Genomic DNA, 25,719 nt, shown 5'->3' on the forward strand with positions numbered 1-25,719 from the left:
GGGGCTGGAGAGGGCTCTCCCAGCAGCTGCCCTTTCAAGGACAGAGTCTCAGAGCGGCTCACAATCTCCTTTCCCTTCCTCCCCCACAACAGACACCCTATGAGGTGGGTGGGGCTGAGAGGGCTCTCACAGCAGCTGCCCTTTCAAGGACAGAGTCTCAGAGCGGCTCACAATCTCCTTTCCCTCCCTCCCCCACAACAGACACCCTGTGAGGTGGGTGGGGCTGAGAGGGCTCTCACAGCAGCTGCCCTTTCAAGGACAACTCTTGTGAGAGCTATGGCTGACCCAAGGCCATTCCAGCAGGTGCAAGTGGAGGAGTGGGGAATCAAACCCGGTTCTCCCAGATAAGAGTCCACACACTTAACCGCTACACCAAACTGGCTCTCCGTTAGCTTTCCAGAGAGCTTCACTGGTTTTCTGTCTTTTTCAGGCCTTTCATTCCATTTCACAAGCCAATTCCAATGAGCGTCGTTTACGCAACAGCCAAGTAAGTAGAGGCTGCATTTTTGTTTTCTAATAATGAAGCTATGTCGGAAGAGCAACTTTGACACACAGAGCGGAAACTTGGTGGGGTTTGGGAACAGCACCCAGATGTCCTGGTCCCTGCAGAGACCCCAGACGTATGACCATGTTGCCCTTCAGACGGCTTGTTTGAGACAGATTGTCGTCTGGGATTATTGCAAGTGGCATTTTCAGAATCGTTTGGTGTTAGCATGAATGTGCCAAACAAAAATGTCTGAGAGAGCAGTTTTGTAAAGGGGTGGACAGAATTTTGATAAGCAACAGGTTTGCAGTCTGTTGCAATATTTATTGTATGTGTCGTCTTGCTCTTGCTGCATTGTCTTCTCATTTCTGCATTGCTTGTGGCAGGCTTCCCCAACATGGGCGTCCGAGTGTCTCCTGACACCTTTCCTGGCGCTTTGGAAAAGTGGGCGGGTCTAGGAGGGGCTTTTCCCCAGTAGGGCTTCTGATTGGCTGTACGGATTAAACAGAGCTTCTGCCTGAATCATTGAAGAAGTACTGTGAGAGCTGCATCTAACTCAATCCCTGGCATTTTGTAGTTGGCCCCACCCGCTGCGGCAGTCATTTTATGACTGGCTTTGCCTCTTGTGGCAGCCATTTTGTAATCGCGTCCACCGTCCTTTGCCCGAGTTCCAACGGTGCCCTCCGGCACAAAGCGGTTGGGGATCCCTGGTTTATCGTATGACACGCCTTCGACAGTTTTTCTTCCTGGCGCTGTTTTCGAATTCTGTCATCCTAGTCCTATTGCGCTGTGTCTAGCCCCAGGGGACTCCATCTTTGCTACTTGCCTGGAGTCTCTCGGGAGAGGACAGCATGAGCCACTCTCGGGGGAACATTCTCGCTCTCACGATCGTTAGCAGGTCCTTATTTTCAAGGCTGGGGTGGTTTCTCCCCCCCCCCCCACTCATCTAAGGCTTGGGGAAGCCTGGCTTATCCAAGAGTTTGGGATAGCTTGTTTAATCACTTCCAGACTCTCTGCCAGCATTTAGGATATAAGACTAGTGTAGTTATGGTCTTGGTCTCAAGGTTTGGCTAAGGTCAGCTGCATGTGTGTGGGCATCTTGAGTCCCAGACGATAGAAGCTCAGCTCAGGCCTGCCTCTGCTTTGAGAACTGTGATCGGTGATTAAAGCTCTCCTCATAAATAAACCTGAAACTCTTGAGTCGGTTCCTTGGGGACTTCAGCAAACCTGTGGAGCCCCTGGCCAGGGTCCTTAACACATTGTTTATTGGACGTCTTGGGCTGTTCCTCTGAATTTACATCTATAAAAATACAGACAGACAGCAGAGTATCCAATAGCAATAGTAATTTCCCTTGAGCCTTGGCTAGATAGGCAGATTGTGGATGAAGTATATAAATAAACAGGTCTTTTTTTGTAGCAGGAACTCCTTCGCATATTAGGCCACACACCCCTGATGCAGCCAATCCTCCAAGAGCTTAGGGTAGGCCCTATACAAAAAGGCCCGGAAGCTCTTGGAGGATTGGCTACATCAGGGGTGTGTGGCCTAATATGCAAAGGAGTTCCCGCTACAAAAAAAGCCCTGCAAACAAATAAAATTTTGAAGGGGACAGCAAGCTGCGGAGGAATGAAACATCTGCTAAGAGCCTTTCTGCAGGTTTTCTTCTTGTAAAATCACCCGTGGCCATTTGGCAGTTATGAGGATAAACATTCGACAGCAGATATAGTATTAGGTGGCTGCTGAAGGCTGCGGCTGTGTGGCGGCTACAGTGCCGCACTGTGTCTGTGGTCAAAACCCTGCTCTGTCCTTAAGTTCAATGGTAGACCAGGGTCAGTAACTGCAGCTCAGGTTCACCAGTGTCTCAAGCTGGCGATGGTTGGGCAAGGGAGTGAGAGTGAGCATTTAGTACAGTGCAGTTCTGTTGGGGCATAATGTGCGTCGCTCCGGTCGCCACAGCTCGCAACGGACAGCGCACAGTTGGGGAAAGTACAGAAGAGGGCAACCGCATTGGCTTAAGGGGTTGGAGCACCTTTCCTTTGAGGAAGAATCTGGGACTTTGCGGTTTAGAAAAGGGACAACCACAGGAGGTGGGGGAGGCATGATAGAGGTTTATAAAACGATACTTAGAGGAAAGTGATTTCTCCTCCCAAAGTGTGAGAACTTGAGGACGCTCAATGAGGCTGACGGGCAGTAGGTTCAGAACCGTCAAAAGGAAAGACATCTTTACGCAGCAAAGAATTAAGCGACGAGCGGAGGTACCGAACAGCTGCCTTCAAAGGGAGGATTAGACAGATTCATGGAGAAGTCCACCAGTGGCTTCTAGCCAGCTAAAGTAAAGGGAAAGTACTGTATTCAGAGGCAGTAAACTGCTGCACAGCAGTGCCAAGGGGCAACGTCAGGGGAAGGCCGCAGCCTCTGTCCCCTCATTGTCGGTTCTCCAGGGCAACCAGTTGGCTGCTTTGTGAAACAGGTTGCTGGACTAGATGCACCACCGGTCTGAGCCAGCAGGGCTGTTTTGACGTATGTTACGGGGTGGGCAACCATGCGTTCTCCTCTGAGCTCTTTAAGGAAGTGCGGGGTAAGACATTAATAAATAAGACGATCAAGCCATCTGAATCGTAATCTGAGATTGGTGGGAACATCCGGCAGCCGTCCGAAGCAGGTCTACCCAGAAGTAAGTCCCGTGTTATCCGACGCAGTGTGTGGGGACGGTCTGGAAGCGGGTTGGGCTCTTCTTTGCCTTTCAGGCCGGAGCCGTTCAGCCTCCACGCGGCACCCAGCGATAAGCCCTCCTATCTCATCTCCCAAACCGTGGCTACCCAGACCGATTATCGGGACAGCGAAGCCCAGACGGATCCCTACAGCCCGGAATATGTGGTGACTTCCGGATCAATCCCTGAGTTACTGACCCTTGCCACACTGACCTGGGGTGAGCTGCCTAACATGCAGATGGTTTTTCTCAAGCGTCGCTTCTCAGGGTCTGACGTGGACACAGGCAAGGGGGGGTGGAGGGGTTTGTTCCCACTTCTGGTTTTGCATTACTGCATCTTCAGTAATACAGGCCCCTAGGAATCATACGTTAAAAACTTGCCATTTTTGCAGTGCAGTCTTAAGGGGTGTTGCCCCCACGGTTGCTAGGCAGTGGGAAGGGTTTGGAGAGGAGGGTCAGAGTCCCAGGAGAAATTATTATTTTTAAAGAAAAATAAGGCTTTGCTACTTACTGGAAATCAGAGCCCTGTGGCGCAGAGTGGTCGGCCGCAGTACTGCAGTCCAAGTTCTGCTCACGACCGGAGTTCGATCCCGACAGAAGCTGGGTTCAGGTAGGCAGCTCGAGGTTGACTCAGCCTTCCACCCTTCTGAAGTCGGTGAAATGAGTACCCAGCTTGCTGGGGGGGGGGGGGAAGCGTAGAGGACTGGGGAAGGCAATGGCAAACCACCCCGTAAAGAGTCTGCTGTGAAAATGTCGTGATGTGATGTCACCCCAGAGTCAGAAATGACTGGTGCTTGCACAGGGAACTACCTTTACTTTTACTTACTGGAAATTCTGCCTGTAGAGTTCTTGGCAATTCCTAGAGCTACCTGGTAGTGTCAAGGGTAGCTCTAGCAATCACCAGGAATTCAATTGTAAAATTACAATAGTATTTCTGGAAATTGTTAGAGCAACCCTTGTAACTTCTGAGTAGTGTTAGGATTCATCAAGAACACTACCGTCAGAATTTCTGGTAAGTAGCCAAGGCCTTATTTTTTTTCTTTTTTCCCCTCCCCATGACAATTGCACCCTCTCTTTTGGCCCCAGTTTCTCGTGGTCAATACTTTGAGCCTAAGAGCCAGGGGAAAACATGAAATGGCTGGGCAATCGACTGAGCCTTGGCGGGCCAGGGCTACAATTGGCCAGAGGCTTCCCGCTCTAAACGGGTAGATGGGAACTCTAGTTGCCCACTTCTAAACCAGTTTATTCCTGACAGACTTAAAAGAAGAAGATGATGATATTGGATTTATATCCCGCCCTCCACTCCGAAGAGGCTCAGAGCAGCTCACAATCTCCTTTCCCTTCCTCCCCCACAACAGAGACCCTGTGAGGTGGGTGGGGCTGGAGAGGGCTCTCACAGCAGCTGCCCTTTCAAGGACAACCTCTGCCAGAGCTATGGCTGACCCAAGGCCATGCTAGCAGGTGCAAGTGGAGGAGTGGGGAATCAAACCTGGTTCTTCCAGATAAAAGTCCGCACACTTAACCACTACACCAAAAGGGCATGACTCTATTATGGATGGCGTTGGAGGTATCTTCCTTCAAGGTGCAGCCGTTCAGCCATGATCGCGCTTGGCCTTGCACGTTGCCGTTTGAAGCAGCGCTCCTCAGATCAAGCTGCTGTTCCACATTTTGTTCTTTCCTGTCCTCCCAAGGTCGGGGCCTTCCAGCGACCCAGGCAGAGGTGGAGGTGATTGAGCGAGCGCGAGAGAAACGGGCCTGGGAGGCGACTCTTCCCCCTCTGAGTGACGCCGCACACATTGCCAAGAGGAGGAGAATGATGGAGGATATGGAGAGGAAAGAGTGGGCCTTTCGAGAGGAAGAGATAGAAGAGTAGGTGCTGAATTCTTCCCTTGGCTTATCCTTCCCTCTTAATCAGGGGTGTCAAACTCATTCGTTACGAGGGCCAGATCTGACATAAATGAGACCTTGTCGGGCTGGGCCATGTCAGGTTAGGCCATGTGTGTACCTGTTTTAAGCTTAATTAGCAGAGATATATTTTATAAAGAACACAGACAAACACAGATATATATTTAAAAAACTTAAAACATGCTTAAAATGTTAGCACTCGTTGGTCTTAAAGATGCTTTCTTTGTATTTCTTCCATGGGATCCAGGGAACTGGGCAAAGGAAGCTCTGGCTCTTTCCTTCCTTCCCCAGGGGACTGGGGAGGGAGCCTCAGCCAATAGAAGGAAGAGGGGCTTGGTTCATAGTTCTGCTGTGCGATTGAGAGAGCCTGGCAAAGCAAGATGTTCCTCCTCCCTTCCTCCCCAAGGAAGGAGTCTCAGCCAATGGAGAATGTGGCGGAACCGGCCCGATTCTGCCTTCAGACCCGGTCCCGTCAGCTCCCTATGGAGTCGCCAACTCCTGGAGGGAGCTATTTCTCCTCCTGCCCCTTGGGCGCGCTGCCACCACCTGCTCAGTCCTGGGGTTCAGATTGAGAGGAACAGGACTCCCAATCCCCCTCTCCTGCTGTGAGGCCAGGCCTCAAGGTCCTCTGCCACTCTGCACTTGGGTTTCACAGAGACCTCAGCGCTTATTTGGGGCACCCCTGGAGGATTGGCACCTTATCCAACTGCATGCCTTCCCCCTTCCCCGGGGCCCCCTTCTGGACACAGCGTGGTCTAAAGCGGTTTGGGGATCTATGTGGTACAGAGTTTGACTGCCAGCATTTAAAACAGAAAAAACATTTATTTAAAAGAGAAAAATATAGGGAAAGAAAAACAAAACAAAAACAGTTGCATCTACAAAATTAGCACAGCACAGCACACGCACAGCAAACAGCCTGACAAACAAAATGTGTTATAAACGCGTCCTGCTGGCCCTGATCTAAACTTGCCCTGTCTTGTGAATTACTTACTTAGTCAGCCTGGCTGGGGGCCTCCCAGGCAGGAGCCTCCATTGCTCACCACATGCTCGCTCGAGCCCCAGTTCAAATCTGCCTTCTCTTCCTGCCTAACACATGCAAGGAACAACAGCACTTCCTGCCTCTCTAGGAGATTTCCCCCCCTAGCGTTGTTGGTTTGGCTCTGGAAGGGAGGGGGGGAGTGAGGGGAAGGCTACAAAGCCTGCTGAGGGATTTACTGACCCCTGCCAAATGAAGCACCACCACTGACTAAAATGGCGTTTCTCCACAGAGAAAATAGAGGTTTTGCTCTGTAGCTCCTGTGCGATTCAGCAAGCCTGGCAAAGCAAGATGTTCCTCCTCCCTTCCTCCCCAAGGAAGGTGTCTCAGCCAATGGAGAAAATAGAGGTTTTGCTCTGTAGCTCCTGTGCGATTGAGTAAGCCTTGCAAAGTATGGAGAAGGAAGCAGATGGTGCCATTTGCTCAGGGGCCTGATAGGAGCCCTCCGGGGGCCTGATTCGACCCCTGAACTGCATGTCTGGCACCCCTGCTCTTAGTCCTGAGGCTCAGCCTACTGGGCAGCAGGACCTGCAGAGAGAGCGCTGGTTGGCCACAAGCGCTGACCTTTCCCAAGAAATTCTCCTCCCCACTTTATCTCTACCAAATTTATCTCCCGCTCTCCTGAACGGGACTCAAGGCGGTTTCCTTTTTCCCCTTTAGGGAGGCACTTCTTCCTTTAAGCTTCCGTCACCGTTACACTTTGATAGCCAGTAATGCTCATTCTGTATGTTGTGTGTGTGTGTGTGTGCTTGTGTATAAAGTGCCATCAAGCCACAGCTGCCTTATGGCAACACCTATAGGCAAGAGCGTAGCCAGGGTTTCTTCGATCTGGGGGCTTGTTGAAAATTTGGGAGGCACTCGAATTTTTTTTTAAATCCCCCTGACCTAAAAAGGCATAGACCCACCATAGACCTAAAAAGGGACCCACCGCCTCTCGCTCTCCCATCCTGCTCTGCCAAGCAGGAGGGGAGGGAGAGGTGGGGCCATTGGGCCCTCTATGGCTGGGGGGAGCCTCTACCAGAACTCAGGGGTGAGGCCCCCAGAGGCCACCCCCATAGCTGTGGGCCGGCCTGTAGGGCTCTCAGGACAAGAGACAGAGAGAGGTGGTTTGCCATTGCCAGCCTCTGCACAGCCATCCTGCACTTCCGTGGAGATCTCCCATCCAGGGGTGGGATTCTAGCAGGAGCTCCTTTGCATATTACGCCACTGATGTAACCAATCCTCCTGGAGCTTACAAGGCTCTTTTTTGTAAGCTCTTGGAGGATTGGCTACATCAGGGGGTGTGGCCTAACACGCAAAGGAGCTCCTGCTAGAATCCCATCCAAGTAGCACCAGGGCTGATGCTAACTCAGCTTCAGAGATCTGACGAGTTCAGGCTAACCTGGCCCAACCAATCAGGGCACTCTCTGTTTGGAACCTTGAAATGTCCCCTGATGGACGGCAGCAGTGACAGAGTTCCTACTACCCCCTTGGCCCACTGGAATTGCCACTCATGGAGCCAGGCACCGATTCATGTGTCACTGAGATGCCTTGGAGTACTGAAATACGCTGTTACTCCCCACAGAGAGTAATACGGCCTGCACTCTTTTTTATTAGATAAATTAGATTTGAGTCCAGTAGCACCTTAAAGACCAACCAGATTGGGGGGGGGGGGGTGCGAGGATTTGAGAGTCGGAGTTCCCTTTGTCAGGTCCCTCTTCTTTTCATCCTGAAGACTGCAAGAAGTCCGACTAGTACTTTTAAAGGCTCTGCTGAAGAATCGGGAAGAGAGGCACAACGAGATGGACGTCAGCCGCTTAGACAACCGCTGGTTTTACCTCACGCGGCAGAAAGAAGAGAAAGTGAGGAAGATTCTCCACGAACACACAAAAGGTAAACCGGCCGTTTTGACCCCTGCGGGCACCTTTGAAAATTCTGGAAAAGCCTGATGGGGGCGACCACAGAATGGCTGCCGCAGGAGGTGGGGCCAGCCATAAAATGGCTGCTGGAGCCAGCAGTGATTAAAAGTGGGTTTGATTCCCCATTCCTCCTCCACGTGCATAAGAACATAAGAGAAGCCATGTTGGGTCAGGCCAATGGCCCATCCAGTCCAACACTGTATCACACAGTGGCCAATATATATGTGTGTATATGTGTGTGTGTGTGTGTATATATATACACACACACACACACACACAGTGGCTAATAGCCACTGATGGACCTCTGCTCCATATTTTTATCCAATCCCCTCTTAAAGCTGGCTATGCTTGTAGCCGCCGCCACCTCCTGTGGCAGTGAATTCCACACATTAATCACCCTTTGGGTGAAGAAGGACTTCCTTTTATCCGTTCTAACCTGACTGCTCAGCAATTTCATCGAATGCCCACGAGTTCTTGTATTGTGAGAAAGGGAGAAAAGGACTTCTTTCTCTACTTTCTCCATCCCATGCATAATCTTGTAAACCTCTATCATGTCACCCGACAGTCGACATTTCTTCAAGCAAAACAGCCCCAAGCGTTTTAACCTTTCTTCATAGGGAAAGTGTTCCAAACCTTTAATCATTCTAGTTGCCCTTTTCTGCACTTTTCCCAATGCTATAATATCCTTTTTGAGGTGCGGTGACCAGAATTGCACACAGTACTCCAAATGAGACTGCACCATCGATTTATACAGGGGAATTATGATACTGGCTGATTTGTTTTCAATTCCCTTCCTAATAATTCCCAGCATGGCGTTGGCCTTTTTATTGCAATCACATACTGTCTTGATATTTTCAGTGAGTTATCTCCCACAACCCCAAGATCTCTCTCTTGGTCAGTCTCTCCCAGTTCATACCCCATCAACTTGTATTTGTAGCTGGGATTCTTGACCCCAATGTGCATTACTTTGCACTTGGCCACATTGAACCTCATCTGTCACGTTGACGCCCACTCACCCAGCCTCAGCAGATCCCTTTGGAGTGCCTCACAATCCTCTCTGGTTCTCACTTTCAAGCATGCTATTTCTGTGTATTAAATCAATGTAGGTATTGGAAGCTATTTCCTCTCTGCCTTAAAATCCTTCTCTCTCAAAGTTGCATTTCAAAGCTTCCCCCCCCCCCCTTTCTCTCCTCTCCTTTCTTTCTCACCCCTGGGTAGAAGAGTTAGAATATGCAAGTAACCTTGATGATAGAAGAAAGTCGCCTCCCCCGAACTGTTCCCATTCATACATCTTATCAGAAAAGCAGGAATGTCTAGGAACCGGGAGAAGTTGTAACCACATAATGGTAGTTGGTAGTACCCTTTGAACATCTGTTGCAATTCACATCTGTATGTTATGGTTTGAAGTTATCTTTCCTATTGCCCTTGAAGTAGCCTTTAAGAATCTATACCGTGTGAAACTTTGCATCACTTCCAAGGTATCGTACCTTGGGCAAGTACCAGATTCTCATTAAAACGAGTCTTTGTATCAAACAATTGCTTGGTTAGGGCTTGTAGAGTCTTTCGGGATCAAGTGCCGTGTTCTACTGGAGACAGTTTTCCTTCCAGACGTTTCGTTCTCAGCTGCGGAGAACATCCTCAGTGGCGTTGCAGCCGGAGCAGGCGCTCAGACCTTCTTGGCTGCTGTGCATTGAGTGAGGCCAGGGCTGCTGGAGAGCTAGAAATTCCAGCCTAGAAATAGCAGCTCTCCAGCAGCCCTGGCCCCACTCAATGCACAGCAGCCAAGAAGGTCTGAGCGCCTGCTCCGGCTGCAACGCCACTGAGGATGTTCTCCACAGCTGAGAACGAAACGTCTGGAAGGAAAACTTTCTCCAGTAGAACACGGCACTTGATCCCGAAAGACTCTACAAGCCCTAATGATGTTACCAGCCGTGAAAACCTGAAATCTTTGATAATTGCTTGGTTATTCGAAATACCCATGTTTGGCACTCACCACCAGCTGCTGGGTGACCTGGGGTCAGTCACAATTCTCGCAGGGCTCTCACGGGGGTGTCTGCTGTGGGGAGAGGAAGGGAAGGAGATTGTAAACCGCTCTGAGCCTCCTCCTCCTCCTCCTCATCAGGCAGTGAAGATCTTTGTGCTGTGGCGGCAGCTGCTTCCAAAGCAACTGCAGCGAAAGGGGGGAGCAAGAGGTGCCTAGACAGATATGGTGATGGAACGTGGTCCGTGCCGATGAAGAAGGGGAGAAATACGGCGTGCTCCATATGTCAGCGAAGGTTCATTGAAGCTCCCAAAATAAGCAAGCTTGGTTATTTGAATCAAAAGTTGCATTTATTGTATACGCCAAAGTTACTTCAGCGTGATAGGCATTGGAACTGACGGCAAGCAGTTCGAATCATTGGTATTTAACATTCTACATCAAAGCAATTGCAACTACCCCCCAATTCCCAAAACAAAGGCTGCTTTTGCATGTGAGACTTTTCACACGGCTCCCCGTTATCTCCTACAGTTGGTGGTTACATTTCCCGGCGGCGATGTCCTTGCTGCCTCTAGGGGGGAGGTGAGAATCTGCCGGGCATTCTCCACTTCAAAGACTGCCTAACAACCTTTGATATTCCTGGGAAGCTACTCTTCGGCTATTCCCTACTTGGCCCCCCTTCTGTTACTAGCATAGGTTAGTGAGCATATATGTGCATTAATCAATCTGGTTAGTAATCAATGAATCAATGAACAGAGTCTGACACCATACAGCGCATCCCTTTCCAATTGGAAGGGACAACCCGCTAGTTCAGAGGTGTCCAAATTATTTGTGATGCGGGCCAGATGCTGACGTCAGCTAGACCTTGTTGGGCCAGGCCATTTGTGTCATAAAATGCAATCCCAGGTAGGAGAGCGAGACACTTTATAAAGTGACACAGACAAACAGTTAAAGTTTTTTTTCTTAAACACCTTAAAATAAAATTTGATTAAAACATTAGCACTGCTGCAATATTTTGGTTGTCGAAGTCCCTGATAACTGACACCGCTTGCTCTGGATTGCTGCATCGAAATCTGGAGACAACGTCTGTGCTGTAGCAGTCTTGAATATGCTGCTCACGTGTATCTATAAGTTGGAAACCTACTTTTGATTTATTGACATCCGTTACAGAAATCTCATGGTCAATGCTGTGAGCCTAAGACTCAGGGGGAAACATGAAATGGCTGGGCATTGTGAGCTTTTGTACATGAGTTGCTTCATGCGCTGGTCAGCCAATGGAGAACACAGAGGCTTTGCTCTGTAGCTCCTGTGTGATTGAGCAAGCCTGGCAAAGCAAGAAGGAAGCAAGAGAGGGAGGAGGAAGCAGACAACAGTGAGTTGCTCGCCAAACTGATAGGAGCCCTCCGGGGGGCCTGATCTGGCCCTCAGGCCACAGGTTTGACACCCATGCATCCTTTGATGTGTTAACCGTTTCTCAGTTGGAGGGTCCAGGTTAAGTGGGCTTGACTCCCAAGGCTTGCATCCAAATTGGCTGGAAGTCCCAGAACACACGTGGGGAGAGATGTGAAAAAGGGAGTTGTCCCTTTGTTAGGGGACTCTGTTTTGGCACCTCTGGAGCATGTGAGGCTAAAGTTTTTAATAGTTTTAATAGTTTTTAATTATCTGTCGGTTTATATTGTTAGTTATAACTCAACGTATTTTAACTCAATGCATAACTCAATTAATTTTGTTGTTAGCCGCCCTGAGCCTGCTCCGGCGGGGAGGGCGGGAAGAATAAATAAAATGTGAATGAATGAATGAATGAATGAATGAATGAATGAATGAATGAATGAATGAATGAATGAATGAAGAGATTTGCAGATGCACCAGAGAGAGGAACATCTTGCAACCTCCAGAGATCAGATATACTTTAGTTAACAGCTATCTTTTGGTATATTTTATTGAGTGCATCTAGATTCTGTCCTTTACAACATCCTCAGTTTGGGCCTTGTGGAAATAAAGTTTGTTTCGCTTGAGAGAGAAGAAGATATTGGATTTATATCCCACCCTCCACTCCGAATCTCCGAGTCTGAGCGGCTCACAATCTCCTTTACCTTCCTCCCCCCCCCCACCTTGTAAGGTAGGTGGGGCTGAGAGAGCTCTCCCAGAAGCTGCCCTTTCAAGGACAACTCTGCGAGGGCTGTGGCTAACCCAAGGCCATTCCAGCAGCTGCAAATGGGAGAGCCTGCATGAGGCTTTACCTGCCTGCCGGTCCATGTGGTAGGCTGTTGACCGACACCCCAGAATGGGTAGCTTTGGGCAATTGATTGGAAGGGGCGCTGGATTTTACCCAAAGTGGTGGCAGCGACCATAAAGGGGAAGGGGGGCAAAACGGTGGCTAGTCTTGCCTCCACAATATGGCAGAGACTGTGAAAGAAGCATTACCCACAGTGCCAGACCGCCCGTTTTCGGAAAACAGTTGGGCACCAGGAAAGATATTGACGAGCGCTGTGGCAACCCACAGGCACCATGGTGGGGTACCCCCGAGGTCAAAAGAGAGGAGGAAAACGTTTACCTGGTGATCCAAGTTACGGCCAACTCTGAATGAAGGGGTCCATGGGCTCGGTTGAGTAACTCCGTGGGGAGAACAAAGTAGGAGAGTCCGGTAGCAATTTTAAAGACCAACCACGTTTTATTCCGAATGTAAGCTTTCGTATGCATGCAGACTTCGTCAGACAACGGAATGGGGTACAGTGAGCAGAGCTACATATAGCTGAGGGGGCAGTGGTTAAGAATGCAAAGTGGCACCAAGTTAGAATCCGACGGTGAAATAGTGAAATTAAATTGCAAGAACATTTGGTCTGGATAGCATTTGCGTGGGAAACCAATAAAACAGTAACATGTCAGAATGGGAGAATGAGACAATAAATATTGTCTGTTAATTGCTCAATAGCTTGAAAGTCTGGGTTAAACTGAGGACACGTCTTTCTCAGAGGTGTTCCTGTCCATCTAATTTACTTTTGAACTGGATCTGTCTTCATGGGGAAAAGAAGAGAAGAGCTGAGATTTATATCCCACCCTTTGCTAGCTAAAGGAGTCTCAGAGTGGCTTACAAATCTCCTTTCCTTTCCGCTCCCTACAACAGACACCCTGTGAGGTAGGTGGGGCTGAGAGAGCTCTGACAAAAACTGCTCTTGAGAGAAACAGTTCTACGAGAGCTATGGCATGTGGAGGAGTAGGGAATCAAACCCAGTTCTCCCAGATAAGAGCACTCAAACCGCTATATCGGACTGGCTGTTGAGCCGCTGTTTATCTAAAAGCCCGAGTGGAGTTTTCACTCAAAAATGCCTCTTGCCTGGAATTTCTTTTCAGCCATCCGAAAAATAATTGCCAAGGGGAAGAACGTGGAAAGGAAACTGGAGAAGAGAGACATCATCAAGGACTACACGGAGTACGAATCGCAGACTTACGCCCCACTGTCTAGAATTGGTTACTTTCCAGACAATCACGCTGACCGTTACGTAGTGAAGAATGCCTACCTCAGCACCTATGAGGGTAAATGACCTTTAGAGAGCTGTCTGGGTGCTTTTTTCCTGCCCGAGGGCACTGTGTGGAACTAGTGGGGCCCCCCTTCCGTTGGAATGGAAGGAGCAGTTCTGGTCCGTGACTTACGGGCACGGGAGTGGTCCCCTCCCTGGAAAACAGTGCAGGAGGTCTTTGGGAACAACGGAGCTCTGGGTGTGTCTTGGCACTGGAGCCCCTGTCCCTGGGGAGGCCTCACTGGCCTAGGGAGAGATTCTCTTTCATGGCCCAGTTAAAATCCGCTTTCTCCTTGACCTCTTCCTTCCTCTTCCCCCCACCCGCCCTGCTCTCATTTTATCCTCCTTAGGACTGCTGGAGCTGGAGGCGTCTCTCCCGGACTCCATCACCCAGCCTCGGACGGAAGCTCCCAAGCCCCGAAGCCCCACCACTAAAGACGGGTTTACGAAACGGAGCGCCCGGCTGGAGATGGAACTGGCGCAGGTCTATGAGGTAATGGGGGTTGAAGGTACATAAGAACATAAGAGAAGCCATGTTGGATCAGGCCAGTGGCCCATCCAGTCCAACACTCTGTGTCACAGAAGAACATAAGAGAAGCCATGTTGGATCAGGCCAATGGCCCATCCAGTCCAACACACTGTGTCACAGAAGAACATAAGAGAAGCCATGTTGGATCAGGCCAATGGCCCATCCAGTCCAACACTCTGTGTCACAGAAGAACATAAGAGAAGCCATGTTGGATCAGGCCAATGACCCATCCAGTCCAACATTCTGTGTCACATAAGAGAAGCCATGTTGGATCAGGCCAATGGCCCATCCAGTCCAACACTCTGTGTCACATAAGAACATAAGAGAAGCCATGTTGGATCAGGCCAATGGCCCATCCAGTCCAACACTCTGTATCACACAGTGGCCAATATATATATATTGGCTATCAGTGGCTATTAGCCACAGTGTGTGTGTGTATGTGTGTGTGTATACACACACACACACACACTGTGGTTAATAGCCACTGATGGACCACTGCTCCATATTTTTATCCAATCCCCTCTTGAAGCTGGCTATGCTTGTAGCCGCCACCACCTCCTGTGGCAGTGAGTTCCACATGTTAATCACCCTTTGGGTGAAGAAGGTAATTGAAGGGAAGGAGACTGTAAATTGCTCTGAGACGCCGAGCCAAGGACAGGATATAAATCCAACCTCCTCCCATCCCCCCCTCATAGCTGCACCTACCTTCCCCCGTTTCTTCTAGCATATCAGGACAATACCTAGCAACGTCTGATTGCGATTTAAAAAACCCGAAATTTGGACATCCACAGCAAAAACTATGATATATAATAGATCCAGGTGGGCAGCCGTGTTGGCCAGAAGCAGTTGAACAAAGCAGGAGTCAAGTGGCACCTTTAAGACCAACCAAATTTTATTTAGGACGTAAGCTTTCGTGCGCTCTCTTAAGCACACTTCATCAGACGAGGGGATCAGGTGTAGTCATTATATATATGATATATAATGTTTATGGTAAATGGGGACGAAGGAAGGGAGGAAAAAGGCATGTGAGAAATGCATGAAGTTGCCTTCTACTGAATCTGTCCCTTGGTCCATCAAAGTCAATGTCTACTCAGTCTGGCAGCGGCTCTCCAGGGTCTCAAGCTGAGGTCTTTCCCATCACCTACTGTCAGATCTTTTAACTGGAGATGCCGGGGATTGAACCTGGGACCTTCTGCATGCCAAGCAGCAGCCACTGAGCTACAGCCCACTTCATGGCTCTCCAAGATCTCAGGCTGAGGTCTTTCCCATCATCTTCTGCCTGGATCTTTTAACTGGAGATGCCGGGGATTGACTCTGGGGCCTTCTGCATGCCTGGCAAATGCTCTACCACTGACCCGCGGCCCTTCCTAAAGAGAGGGTGGGGAAATGCCATTGAAGCCCACAAACCAGGTTCCTTAGCTGTGATTTGCCCCTTTCAGATCCTGCAAAGCAAGAAGATTCAGGTTCAGGAACCGCGGAAGCCGCTTCGATTCCTCCAGAAGGTATCCAAAGTGATCAGCCGTGCTCCAACTCCGTCGCTGGAAGTACCTTCACTGGTATGTCAGCTGTTTCTGGCAGGTCATGGCATAAAGCTACCACTGCTTGTAGTATTATAGGAGTCCCGGACAAGGAGAACTAGAGACTATCTAGAGCACTTTGCTTTAAAATCTAGCTCTTTAAAAGGGACTTTGCTGACTTTTGCCAAATTAGAAAGCTGCCTAGCTCAAATGTCCCTAACGTGGTGCCCGCAGGTACCATGGCACTGCCAACACCTTACATGGTACCTGCCAAGTGTTTTCAGAAAGTGGGTAGAGCCAGGTGGGGGCTCTTGGCCAGGGCAGCTTCTGATTGGCCATCGGAGATGTGATTGGCTGGGCAGGTCAAAACAACATCATCTCAGCAGCAGCTGCCCCTTGTATTAATTTTATTCTCTCAGCCCTCTTTCCCAGTGTATTTTTCAAATTACCGTTTTTCTCCCCTGCAGCGGGACTCCCTCTGGGTGTCTCTGTAGCTCCGCCTCCTGCGACAGCCATTTTGTGCTTGTGCTCACTATTCTTTGCCTGAATTCCAAAGATGCCCACAGGCTCAAAAACGTTGGGGACTTGGCCTAGCTGTTGAAACGGGGCACGTTCACATTTAAAAGAACATATGCTTTAAAGTTATGAGGCTGATTGGTTTCCTAGATCCAAGAGGGCAGCCGTGTTGGTCTGAAGCGGTTGAACAAAGCAGGAGTCAAGTGGCACGTTTAAGACCAACCAAGTTTTATTGAGAACATAAAGCTTTCGTGTGCTCTCTAAGCACACTTCATCACACGAGGGGAGAGGATCAGGTATTGTGGGCTGAATACATGCAGTGTGAGTGCAAACTGGCTGTGGTCACGTGATAAAAACAGTGGGGCTTGGCCATTTGGTCTGGATAGCCATAAAAGGTAATAAAGTTCCTTCCGATTGGTGTTTTTGCAAATCACAGAAGGACATGTATTTCCTAGTTGTAGGCTACCTACTTTATTTATCAGCCTCAATCTATACATTATAAACATTATTCTAATCTGCCATTAGAAAACAAGAATACATAAAATGAAAACGGGTTAGGTATACGTAATGAGAGGAATAGCCAATATCCCTTATTTGAGCATGTCAGTATAAAACGGGTGGCCAACGGTAGCTCTCCAGATGTTTTTGCCTACAACTTCCATCAGCCCCAGCCAGCATGGCCAATGGCTGGGGCTGATGGGAGTTGTAGGCAAAAAACATATGGAGAGCTACCATTGGCCACCACTGGTATAAAACATTCTTCTGATACACTATTATAAAAGAGAAATACTTTGGAATACTGTGGGTGTATAGCTATACTCACTGAGAGTGGGTTTACCATATGTAATGAGATTTTAAAAAAACCCCAATATCCTTGTTAAGTCCTGGGGTTTCCTGTTTTCATCTCACGACGGAATGGATTGGCATGTGCTTTGACCTAATGCTATAGCGGGGAAGAAAAGAGCCAGGGTCTGGTAGCGCCTTAAAGACTAAGAACGTTTGTGGCAGCAGATGAGCTTCCGTGAGCCACGGCTCACTTCTTCGGCTGGCAAGGATTTATTATAAAATCAGCTGGGAATATTCATTGCTAAGTGTTGTATAGGAACTTGGAGATCGTCTCCGTTTCAGTCTTGAAAAGGGAACTATTCTTTTGCCAAAGTCACAGGCTGCCTTCCGCTTCCAAACGTACAGCTTCATGCTCCATTTCCAGATCTCTTCTTTTCTGTAACACAAGGCTTTTTAAAGAAATGTGTCAATCATGAATTTGCTCGTAAACCGTTCATCTTTGGGCATGGAGTCCCCCCAGAACTCCCTATTTATTTTATCTTCCTAGACGGAGAAGAGAGCCCCATGGCGCAGAGTGTTAAAGCTCTGTGTTACTGCAGAGTGTTACTGCAGTCCTAAGCGCCGCTCACGACCTGAGTTCGATCCCCGGCGGAAGCTGGGTTTTCAGGTAGCCGGCTCGAGGTTGACAGCCTTCCATCCTTCCGAGGTCGGTCAAATGAGTACCCAGCTTGCTGTGGGGAAAGTGTAGATGACTGGGGAAGGCAATGGCAAACCACCCCATAAAAAGTCTGCTGTGAAAACGTTGTGAAAGCAGCGTCACCCCAGAGTCCGAAACGACTGGTGCTTGCACAGGGGACTTTTCCTTTCCTTCCTAGAGGAAGAACTAGAGACTTTTTCCATGTGTGGTGTTACCAAAAGGACCCCTGCAACAGGGTGTACACATCTGGGAAAATAGTTTCCAGGGGACCTTTTAAGTATATGTATACATACAGCTCCAGGCAATTTTCTATAAGCTTCCAGAAGAGAATGAAAGGAGTAGAGATTAATGCTTAAACAAAGGGTAACTGTATTGTTGTAACCAAGATACAGAGTAAGAAATAGAAGTTAAACGATCACTTCCTCTTATGCGGCAAAACATGGTAGCAAGTCTTGGCAGGTCATTGATACAGTGCGGTGGCGGTTTCCTTGTGGCCACCTTCCTTTGCAGGATCCCGTTATCTATTTGTTGTTATTTTAACCCCAAATAATGTGTTCCTCCCACAAGGCTAGTTAGTTAAACCACTCAGGAGCAGAGAAAGGTGCGGGGTTGTCCCAAAAAGGGGACACAAAGATCAGGAAGGGGAAAGAGGTTCAGTAGCAAAAGGGAAGGTCCCTAGCTGGCGTTAGAAGGCAGGAAAGTCCACGCGTAGCTGGGGGCAATAGCACAAGCTGGGAGGGAGAGGTGGAAAGAAAACAACTTTAATTTTAAATGCATTCTCCAAGCCACCAGCTGACTTGGCTCGGAGAAGCAATTTAAAGAGAGAAATGCCTTTTCCAAGATGGCCGACTGGGCGGTGGGGGCTCCGAGAGCCACACGATGTGTGTGAAAGAGCCACACGTGGCTCCCGAGCCCCCGTTTAGCCACCCCTCGGCTAGCTTGAGCTATCCAGGTTGAGGCATACCGGGATGGAGTGGGCCATATATGAGCCCTTTATAGAGGCAATCAAGGAGATGTCTTGTGGGTCCACCCTCTGTGCCTTTCCCTGCGCGCCTTCCTGAAACCAAGCTGCGGACGACGAACGATTCCTCCGTTGTGTTTTGGCAGATAGAGGAAGAGAGAGAGCTGGCTGTGATTAACCTGCAGAAGTTAATCCGAGGCAGAGCCGTCCAGAACATGGTACCCTCTTTTTTCCCCCTTTTGGTATTTAACAACCCAGTGACAAGGCTCTGTGTGATCCTGGGTGGGATTCTGTTTCTCTCCCCGCCACGTGCATCATGCAGAGTTTGCCCTGAGAGCTCCATCATACAAACTGGGTTCAGAGCTTAATAGGAGGGGCCCTGCGGCTGTCGGGTTCATTCCATCCCTCTCGCCAAGCCGTGGTTTGCAGAATCATAGAATCCTAAAGTTGGAAGGCACCTCTTGGCCAACAGTAGCTCTCCAGATTTTTTTTTTTGCCTACAACTCCCATCAGCCCCAGCCAGCATGACCAATGGCTGGGGCTGTTGGGAGTTGTAGGCAAAAAACATCTGGAGAGCTACCATTGGCCACCCCTGCTCAAGGGTCATCTAGTCCAACCCCCTGCACAATGCAGGAAACTCACAAACACCTCCCCCTAAATTCACAGGATCTCCATTGCTGTCAGATGGCCATCTAGCCTCTGTTTAAGAACCTCCAAGGAAGGAGAGCCCACCACCTCCCGAGGAAGCCTGTTCCACTGAGGAACTGCTCTAACGGTCAGGAAGTTCTTCCTGATGTTGAGTCGGAAACTCTTTTGATTTAATTTCAACCCATTGGTTCTGGTCCTACTTTCTGGGGCCACAGAAAAAATTCCACACCCTCCTCTATATGACAGCCCTTCAAATACTTGAAGATGGTGATCATATCACCTCTCAGTCGCCTCCTCTCCAGGCTAAACATCCCCAGCTCCTTCAACCTTTCCTCATAGGACTTGGTCTCCAGACCCTTCACCATCTTTGTCGCCCTCCTCTGGACGCATTCCAGCTTGTCTATAGCCTTCTTTAAAAAACCAGATGGGCTTTTGTTCTCCCTCTGAGCAGCGCTTCACCGTCTCTGGAGGCCACGGCCTTTGGTGGCCAAGTCACATCCCTCACTGTGGTTTGATCATTCAGATGTCACGGTAAACCCCAGTTAGCACAAACCATGTTTTTAAAAAACTTTGGCTCGTTGGGCATTTTGCAAACCACGGCTGGTCAATCTGGACTTCCTGTCAGACCACAGTCAGTCCTCCTCAAGCACGTTTTCAGCACAATGACTGAACTCAGCAGACATATATATACATTTCACGGAGTTTTGTGAAAACCAGACAGACAGACCTGCTTTGTCTGTTTTGAAAATAATGGCCTTCGGGTCAGGAGTCTTTTTGTTTCCCAGTGTGGGAGGGAAGGTGATTCATCTTCATCGTCATCACCACCACCACCACCAATCAGGGCTCTGTTTCTAGCAGGAGCTCTTCTGCATATTAGGGCACACCCCCTGACGTAGCCAATCCTCCTGGAGCTTCCAGTAGGCCCTGGACTAAGAGCCCTGTAAACTCTTGGAGGATCGGCTACATGAGGGGGGTATGGCCTAATATGCAGAGGAGCTCCTGCTAGAAAAAGAGCCCTGATCGTCATCATCATCATCTCCTCCTCCTCTCCCCAGTTCCCAACACCAGCGGTCTCCACCTGTGTGCCCGACCCACTCACAGCATCTGTGTTTTGCTGATGAATGACATGCGAGAGAGCTAGATCGTGGGTCTGCTCTGTTACATGCAGCTTGGTCCCTAGGCACACCCAGATGTCTTGTCCTCTGAGCTTGCCTGCGCTGTGTCTCTGGGACCAGGCTTGGGGGGGGGAGGGGGCTTACCAGATGGGCTCGGAACCCCCAGCAGTTTTTGAGACCTCACGTTCAGGTGCACGGCTGGACGCTCCGAACCCAGAACCTGCAGCACCTGTCCAGTAAGTATGGTTTACCAGACGACAAGGGAAGCAGGGGCAGGCAAGGAACTGTCAAGCATGCAAATTTCTATGTGCAAAGTAGACATGGCAGACATAGAGCAGAACACCACTCTGGTCTGTTCCCCCCCTCCTCCTTTACAACAAGAGGGTGCATAATAAATCCACCTGGACCCAGGATGTTTAGGTTCGCCTTGCAGTAACTGTGTAAAGTGCCTCTCCCCCAGATTCACACATTCAGATCTTATCTGCTCTCAGAGAATGTGTGAGATAGGGAGATGTTTTTATTAGCTTGCATTCCTTAGCCATAAAAGAGAGACTAGCGAGTAGCCTTTGAACCCGTGACTCAAATTGCATCTGTATATTATCCTTTTGAAGTTTTCCTATAAGTAACTATGCAATGCTGTATACGTTATTACTTCCAAGGAATCCGTCCTTGACCAAGCTATGGAGTTTTTACTATAAAGCAACTTTTGATTGAAGAACAAAAGCTTGATTATTGAGAAATAGCGATGCTTGACGTTTTGGAAGTAATGACGTATACGGCACTGAATAGTTACTTATCGGAAAACTTCAAACGCATTACATACAGATGACTTCAAAAGGCTCGATTATTGAGAAATATCGATGCTTGACAGGGACTCCCAGCCCCCACGTCGGAATGGGATGACGATGTCAGTTTTGCCTTCCCTGACCTATGATCTCTTGACTTTAAATGAAAGATGTTCGAAGGGAAGGAGAAGCGCTTGGAGTTGATCCGGGAGCTGCGCACCACTCACGCTCTCCAGGAAGACGGCCAGCTCTTGAAGAAAGCCGAGAAGCAAGTGACGCTGGCCTTGCAGCGGCAGCGAGATTTACACGAGAGCAAGGTTGGGCTCCGCTGTTCATACCCCCCCCCGTCGCATTTAAAGCCCCTCCCCTATGTGTGCTTCACAGCTGTGGAGTGGAGGGGAGAGAAGGAGCCCCCCTCTGGCCCAGGAGCAAAGTCTGACGTAGACCCACCTCGAGAGAAGGGCGAGGAAGGGGCAGTCTTAAAGGTGCTTTCTTTGTATTTCTCCCATGGGATCCAGGGAACTGGGCAAAGGAAGCTCTGCCTCTTTCCTTCCTTCCCCAGAGGACCAGGAGGGGGAGGAGCCTCAGCCAATAGAAGGAAGAGAGGCTTGGCTTAGTAGCTCTGCTGTGTGATTGAGAGAGCCTAGAAAAACAGGCTCTGCTTCCTCCCCCCCCCCCCACCACCCTCCCTCTGGTGTCCGAGCAAGAGCAGTTTGTGGAGCGAAAAATACAGGAGGGCTTTTGCAGTTCTCCAAAGTAGGAAGCGAGCGGGGGACGTTGACGTACGTGCACTGGATTATGTCAGCTCACCGTGGCTGATGACCAGAACTGTGGATCCTGAAAAAGTGCAGGCAGTGTCCATTGGGCACACGGAATATTCTTCAGAGGTGGATTCAGGTGAGGTGGCCATGAAACGACAGAACAGAGATTGCATCCAGTGTTGGTCTTAAAGGTGCCACCGGACACGTTTTTAATGGCCTCAGAGATCCTCTGTAGACGATGGAATGCAGTCCTTCTCAGGGGACTCTTCAAAGCCAAAAAGAAACCCCACTGGAGTTCCTCATCAGCCAAAGTAAATCCCCTCAGAACTTCACATGCATTTCTTGGCCCGCCCCCCCTACCTAGAAGGGATAGGCAGCAGGTGTTAAGATCACCTTCTCTGCCCAGAACAGAGGTTCTGATCTGCCCGTCTGTTGACGAGCAGCTCAATCCTCCATGACCCAAACCGGAAGCCAAGGCCCTCAGCCCCACCACCCTCGCAGCGCACCCTTCCTTCTCTCCCCACCTGCGCACACAGCCCGGGCTTTGCCTGAGCGGAGGGGGGTGGGAAGAGGAGAGGTGGAGGCAGTGAGGCTGCTGCGCTGTTCCCGCTCAGCCTTCCCGAGTCTGTGCTTCCAACAGAAGCACAGACCCGTCGAAGGCTGAGCAGGGTTGGTGCGGCGGCGGGCGCAGTTGGAGCCTGGCTCCGAGCACGGCCACTGCTGTGCTGACCTGCTGATCCCGCTCAGCCTTTCCGGGTCCCGAGAAGACTTGAACGGGGTCAGCACGGTAGCGGGTGTACTTGGACCTGGTCCCGAGCATGCCTGCTGCTGTATTGCCCTGCAAACCGCGGTGCCCTTTCCTCCCCACCCACCCACAGGTAGGCGGAGAGGCGGGCAGCAAGGGCTGGAGCAGCAGGGAAGGGGCACCGAGGGCAGCGGGGTACGTACGGGGGTCTCGCAAGCTGCCCCTGAGGCCAGGTAACACCCTAGGCGACCTGGGATGTGCTGGCCCTTTCGCTGGTTCAGCCCCACCGACCTTCTTCGGCTCCAAGCTGTTTCTCTTGGGCTGGGCTGGGCTGGGGGGTGGCAGAAGTGGAAAAGGAAGACCTTTCACTGGTTCAGCCGCACCGACCTTCTTCGGCTCCAAGTTGTTTCTCTTGGGCTGGGCTGGGCTGGGCTGGGGGGTGGCAGAAGTGGAAAAGGAAGACCTTTCACTGGTTCAGCCGCACCGACCTTCTTCGGCTCCAAGCTGTTTCTCTTGGGCTGGGCTGGGCTGGGCTGGGGGGTGGCAGAAGTGGAAAAGGAAGACCTTTCACTGGTTCAGCCGCACCGACCTTCTTCGGCTCCAAGCTGTTTCTCTTGGGCTGGGCTGGGCTGGGGGGTGGCAGAAGTGGAAAAGGAAGACCTTTCACTGGTTCAGCCGCACCGACCTTCTTCGGCTCCAAGCTGTTTCTCTTGGGCTGGGCTGGACTGGGCTGGGCTGGGGGGTGGCAGAAGTGGAAAAGGAAGACCTCTTCGGAATTATCCAGGAGCTCAGGCAGCGTCAGATTTCTGTGGCGCTCTTGGACCACGTTTTCAAAGAACTAATCAGTGCTGTAAGGCTGGAAAGACCCTGGGCCCGCAAGTGCTTAACGGTTACGACATCCGTATTATATGGAGTGGAAGGAGATGGGGGCTGGTCCGGTACGGAAGCCGATTTGAAAGCCCAGATAAAAAAGCTTGTTGAGAAAACGGTCGGTGTCAGACCAGCATCATTATGTCCCTTTAAAGGTCATGAATCACAAAGTTCAGTAAACTTGGCCTATGTAACAGAACCTCTATAAGCTGGCCGCATCCTAGAACCCTTGTAATTCAATGAAATCGACCTTCCCCCTCTTTGGGCAAAGCTCTGCGTAAGAAGCTTTAAAACGTAACCATTTTCCTTAAAGTCAACTTAGACAGAATAGGAATGACTTAGGTCAGGGGTGTCAAACTCATGAGGGCCAGATCTGACCTAAATGAGGCGTTGGGCTGGGCCATGTGTGCACCTATTTAAGGTTAGATAGCAGAGATATAAACTTTTTAAAGGACACAGGCTTAAACATTAGCACTCATTGGTCTTAAAGGTGCTATCTTTGTATTTCTCCCATAGGATCCAAGGAACTGGGCAAAGGAAGCTCTGGCCCTTTCCTTCCTTTCCCAGAGGACCAGAAAGGGGAGGAACGGAAGCAGATGACAGCCAGTTGCTCGGGGGCCTGATTTGGCCCCCAGGACACATGTTTGACACCCCTGACTTAGGTGTTTATATAGAACATAAGAACATAAGAGAAGCCATGTTGGATCAGGCCAGTGGCCCATCCAGTCCAACACTCTGTGTCACCTAAGAACATAAGAGAAGCCATGTTGGATCAGGCCAGTGGCCCATCCAGTCCAACACTCTGAGTCACATAAGAACATAAGAGAAGCCCTGTTGGATCAGGCCAGTGGCCCATTCAGTCCAACACTCTGAGTCACATAAGAACATAAGAGAAGCCCTGTTGGATCAGGCCAGTGGCCCATTCAGTCCAACACTCTGTGTCACATAAGAACATAAGAGAAGCCATGCTGGATCAGGCCAATGGCCCATCCAGTCCAACACTCTGTGTCACATAAGAACATAAGAGAAGCCATGTTGGATCAGGCCAATGGCCCATCCAGTCCAACACTCTGAGTCACATAAGAACATAAGAGAAGCCATGTTGGATCAGGCCAATGGCCCATCCAGTCCAACACTCTGTGTTACATAAGAACATAAGAGAAGCCATGTTGGATCAGGCCAATGGCCCATCCAGTCCAACACTCTGAGTCACATAAGAACATAAGAGAAGCCATGTTGGATCAGGCCAGTGGCCCATCCAGTCCAACACTCTGAGTCACATAAGAACATAAGAGAAGCCATGTTGGATCAGGCCAGTGGCCCCTCCAGTCCAACACTCTGAGTCACATAAGAACATAAGAGAAGCCATGTTGGATCAGGCCAGTGGCCCCTCCAGTCCAACACTCTGTGTCACATAAGAACATAAGAGAAGCCATGTTGGATCAGGCCAATGGCCCATCCAATCCAACACTCTGTGTCACACAGTCTGCCCCAGGAGCACAGCCACTCCTAATCAATCAGCAACAATCACCTTCAGCCCACTCAAACCAAACAAACAGCAGTTCCCCAGCAACCACAAACTCAGAATTTTCAGCAATCACACAGTCACACAAACTCAGAAATTCTCAGCAACTTCCCCAGCTGTTTAGAAAGCCAGACCTCACCCTTATAGCACTTCTTACCTGCTCTCTCTCAGAGCTCTCTGAAATGTGCTCAGCCTCTGGCAAAAGGTGCAGCTTAATAATGCAAAGAGGGTGGGGCCTCAGTCTGCCCCAGGAGCACAGCCACTCCTAATCAATCAGCAACAATCACCTTCAGCCCACTCAAACCAAACAAACAGCAGTTCCCCAGTTCGCAAATCAATATAAGATTGATTCCTGTGGGATACACCAGTGTATCTGTTCAGTCAAGTAACGTTGAATCAGATCTAGAAGTTATCAGAATTCTTTGAAATAAAAGCTTTCATTTATACATAGTTTGAGTGCTGATTATCTGAGAAGTCCAGAGATTCGCTTTGAGTGTAGAATAAATAAACCAACCTTAGCACCTTCCTTAGATTGAGGGCCGCGACTTGCACGACTGAATGTATTAAGGCAGTATTTGATTACCAAGCAGCGCTGCGGTTTAGTGACTATCGCATCGCTTCCATCAAAGAGGTTTCAATCTCCATCTGGCTATTTCAAAGCAACGCCTCCCCGCGGGTGGGTTCCAGCAGCTGCCCCATTAGCTCAAACAATGAGATGTGGATAAAGCCTTCGGTCT

The 25,719-nt window shown here is 49.7% G+C and overlaps 1 protein-coding gene across 1 annotated transcript in view; it reads left to right on the forward strand.

Moving 5' to 3' along the window:
• Positions 1-25,719, forward strand: part of CFAP91 (cilia and flagella associated protein 91) — a 55,203-nt gene that overhangs the window by 12,914 nt on the left and 16,570 nt on the right. Inside the window, exons 5-13 of the mRNA XM_060236339.1 lie at positions 431-487; positions 3,230-3,411; positions 4,884-5,061; positions 7,848-8,005; positions 13,361-13,543; positions 13,878-14,020; positions 15,496-15,612; positions 18,680-18,751; positions 21,252-21,398. Coding sequence (XP_060092322.1) covers positions 431-487; positions 3,230-3,411; positions 4,884-5,061; positions 7,848-8,005; positions 13,361-13,543; positions 13,878-14,020; positions 15,496-15,612; positions 18,680-18,751; positions 21,252-21,398 — 1,237 coding nt within the window. The remainder of the gene's footprint in view (positions 1-430; positions 488-3,229; positions 3,412-4,883; positions 5,062-7,847; positions 8,006-13,360; positions 13,544-13,877; positions 14,021-15,495; positions 15,613-18,679; positions 18,752-21,251; positions 21,399-25,719) is intronic.

This window comes from Heteronotia binoei, chromosome 4 (genome assembly GCF_032191835.1).
Source record: "Heteronotia binoei isolate CCM8104 ecotype False Entrance Well chromosome 4, APGP_CSIRO_Hbin_v1, whole genome shotgun sequence".
Taxonomy (NCBI): Eukaryota; Metazoa; Chordata; class Lepidosauria; order Squamata; family Gekkonidae; genus Heteronotia; species Heteronotia binoei.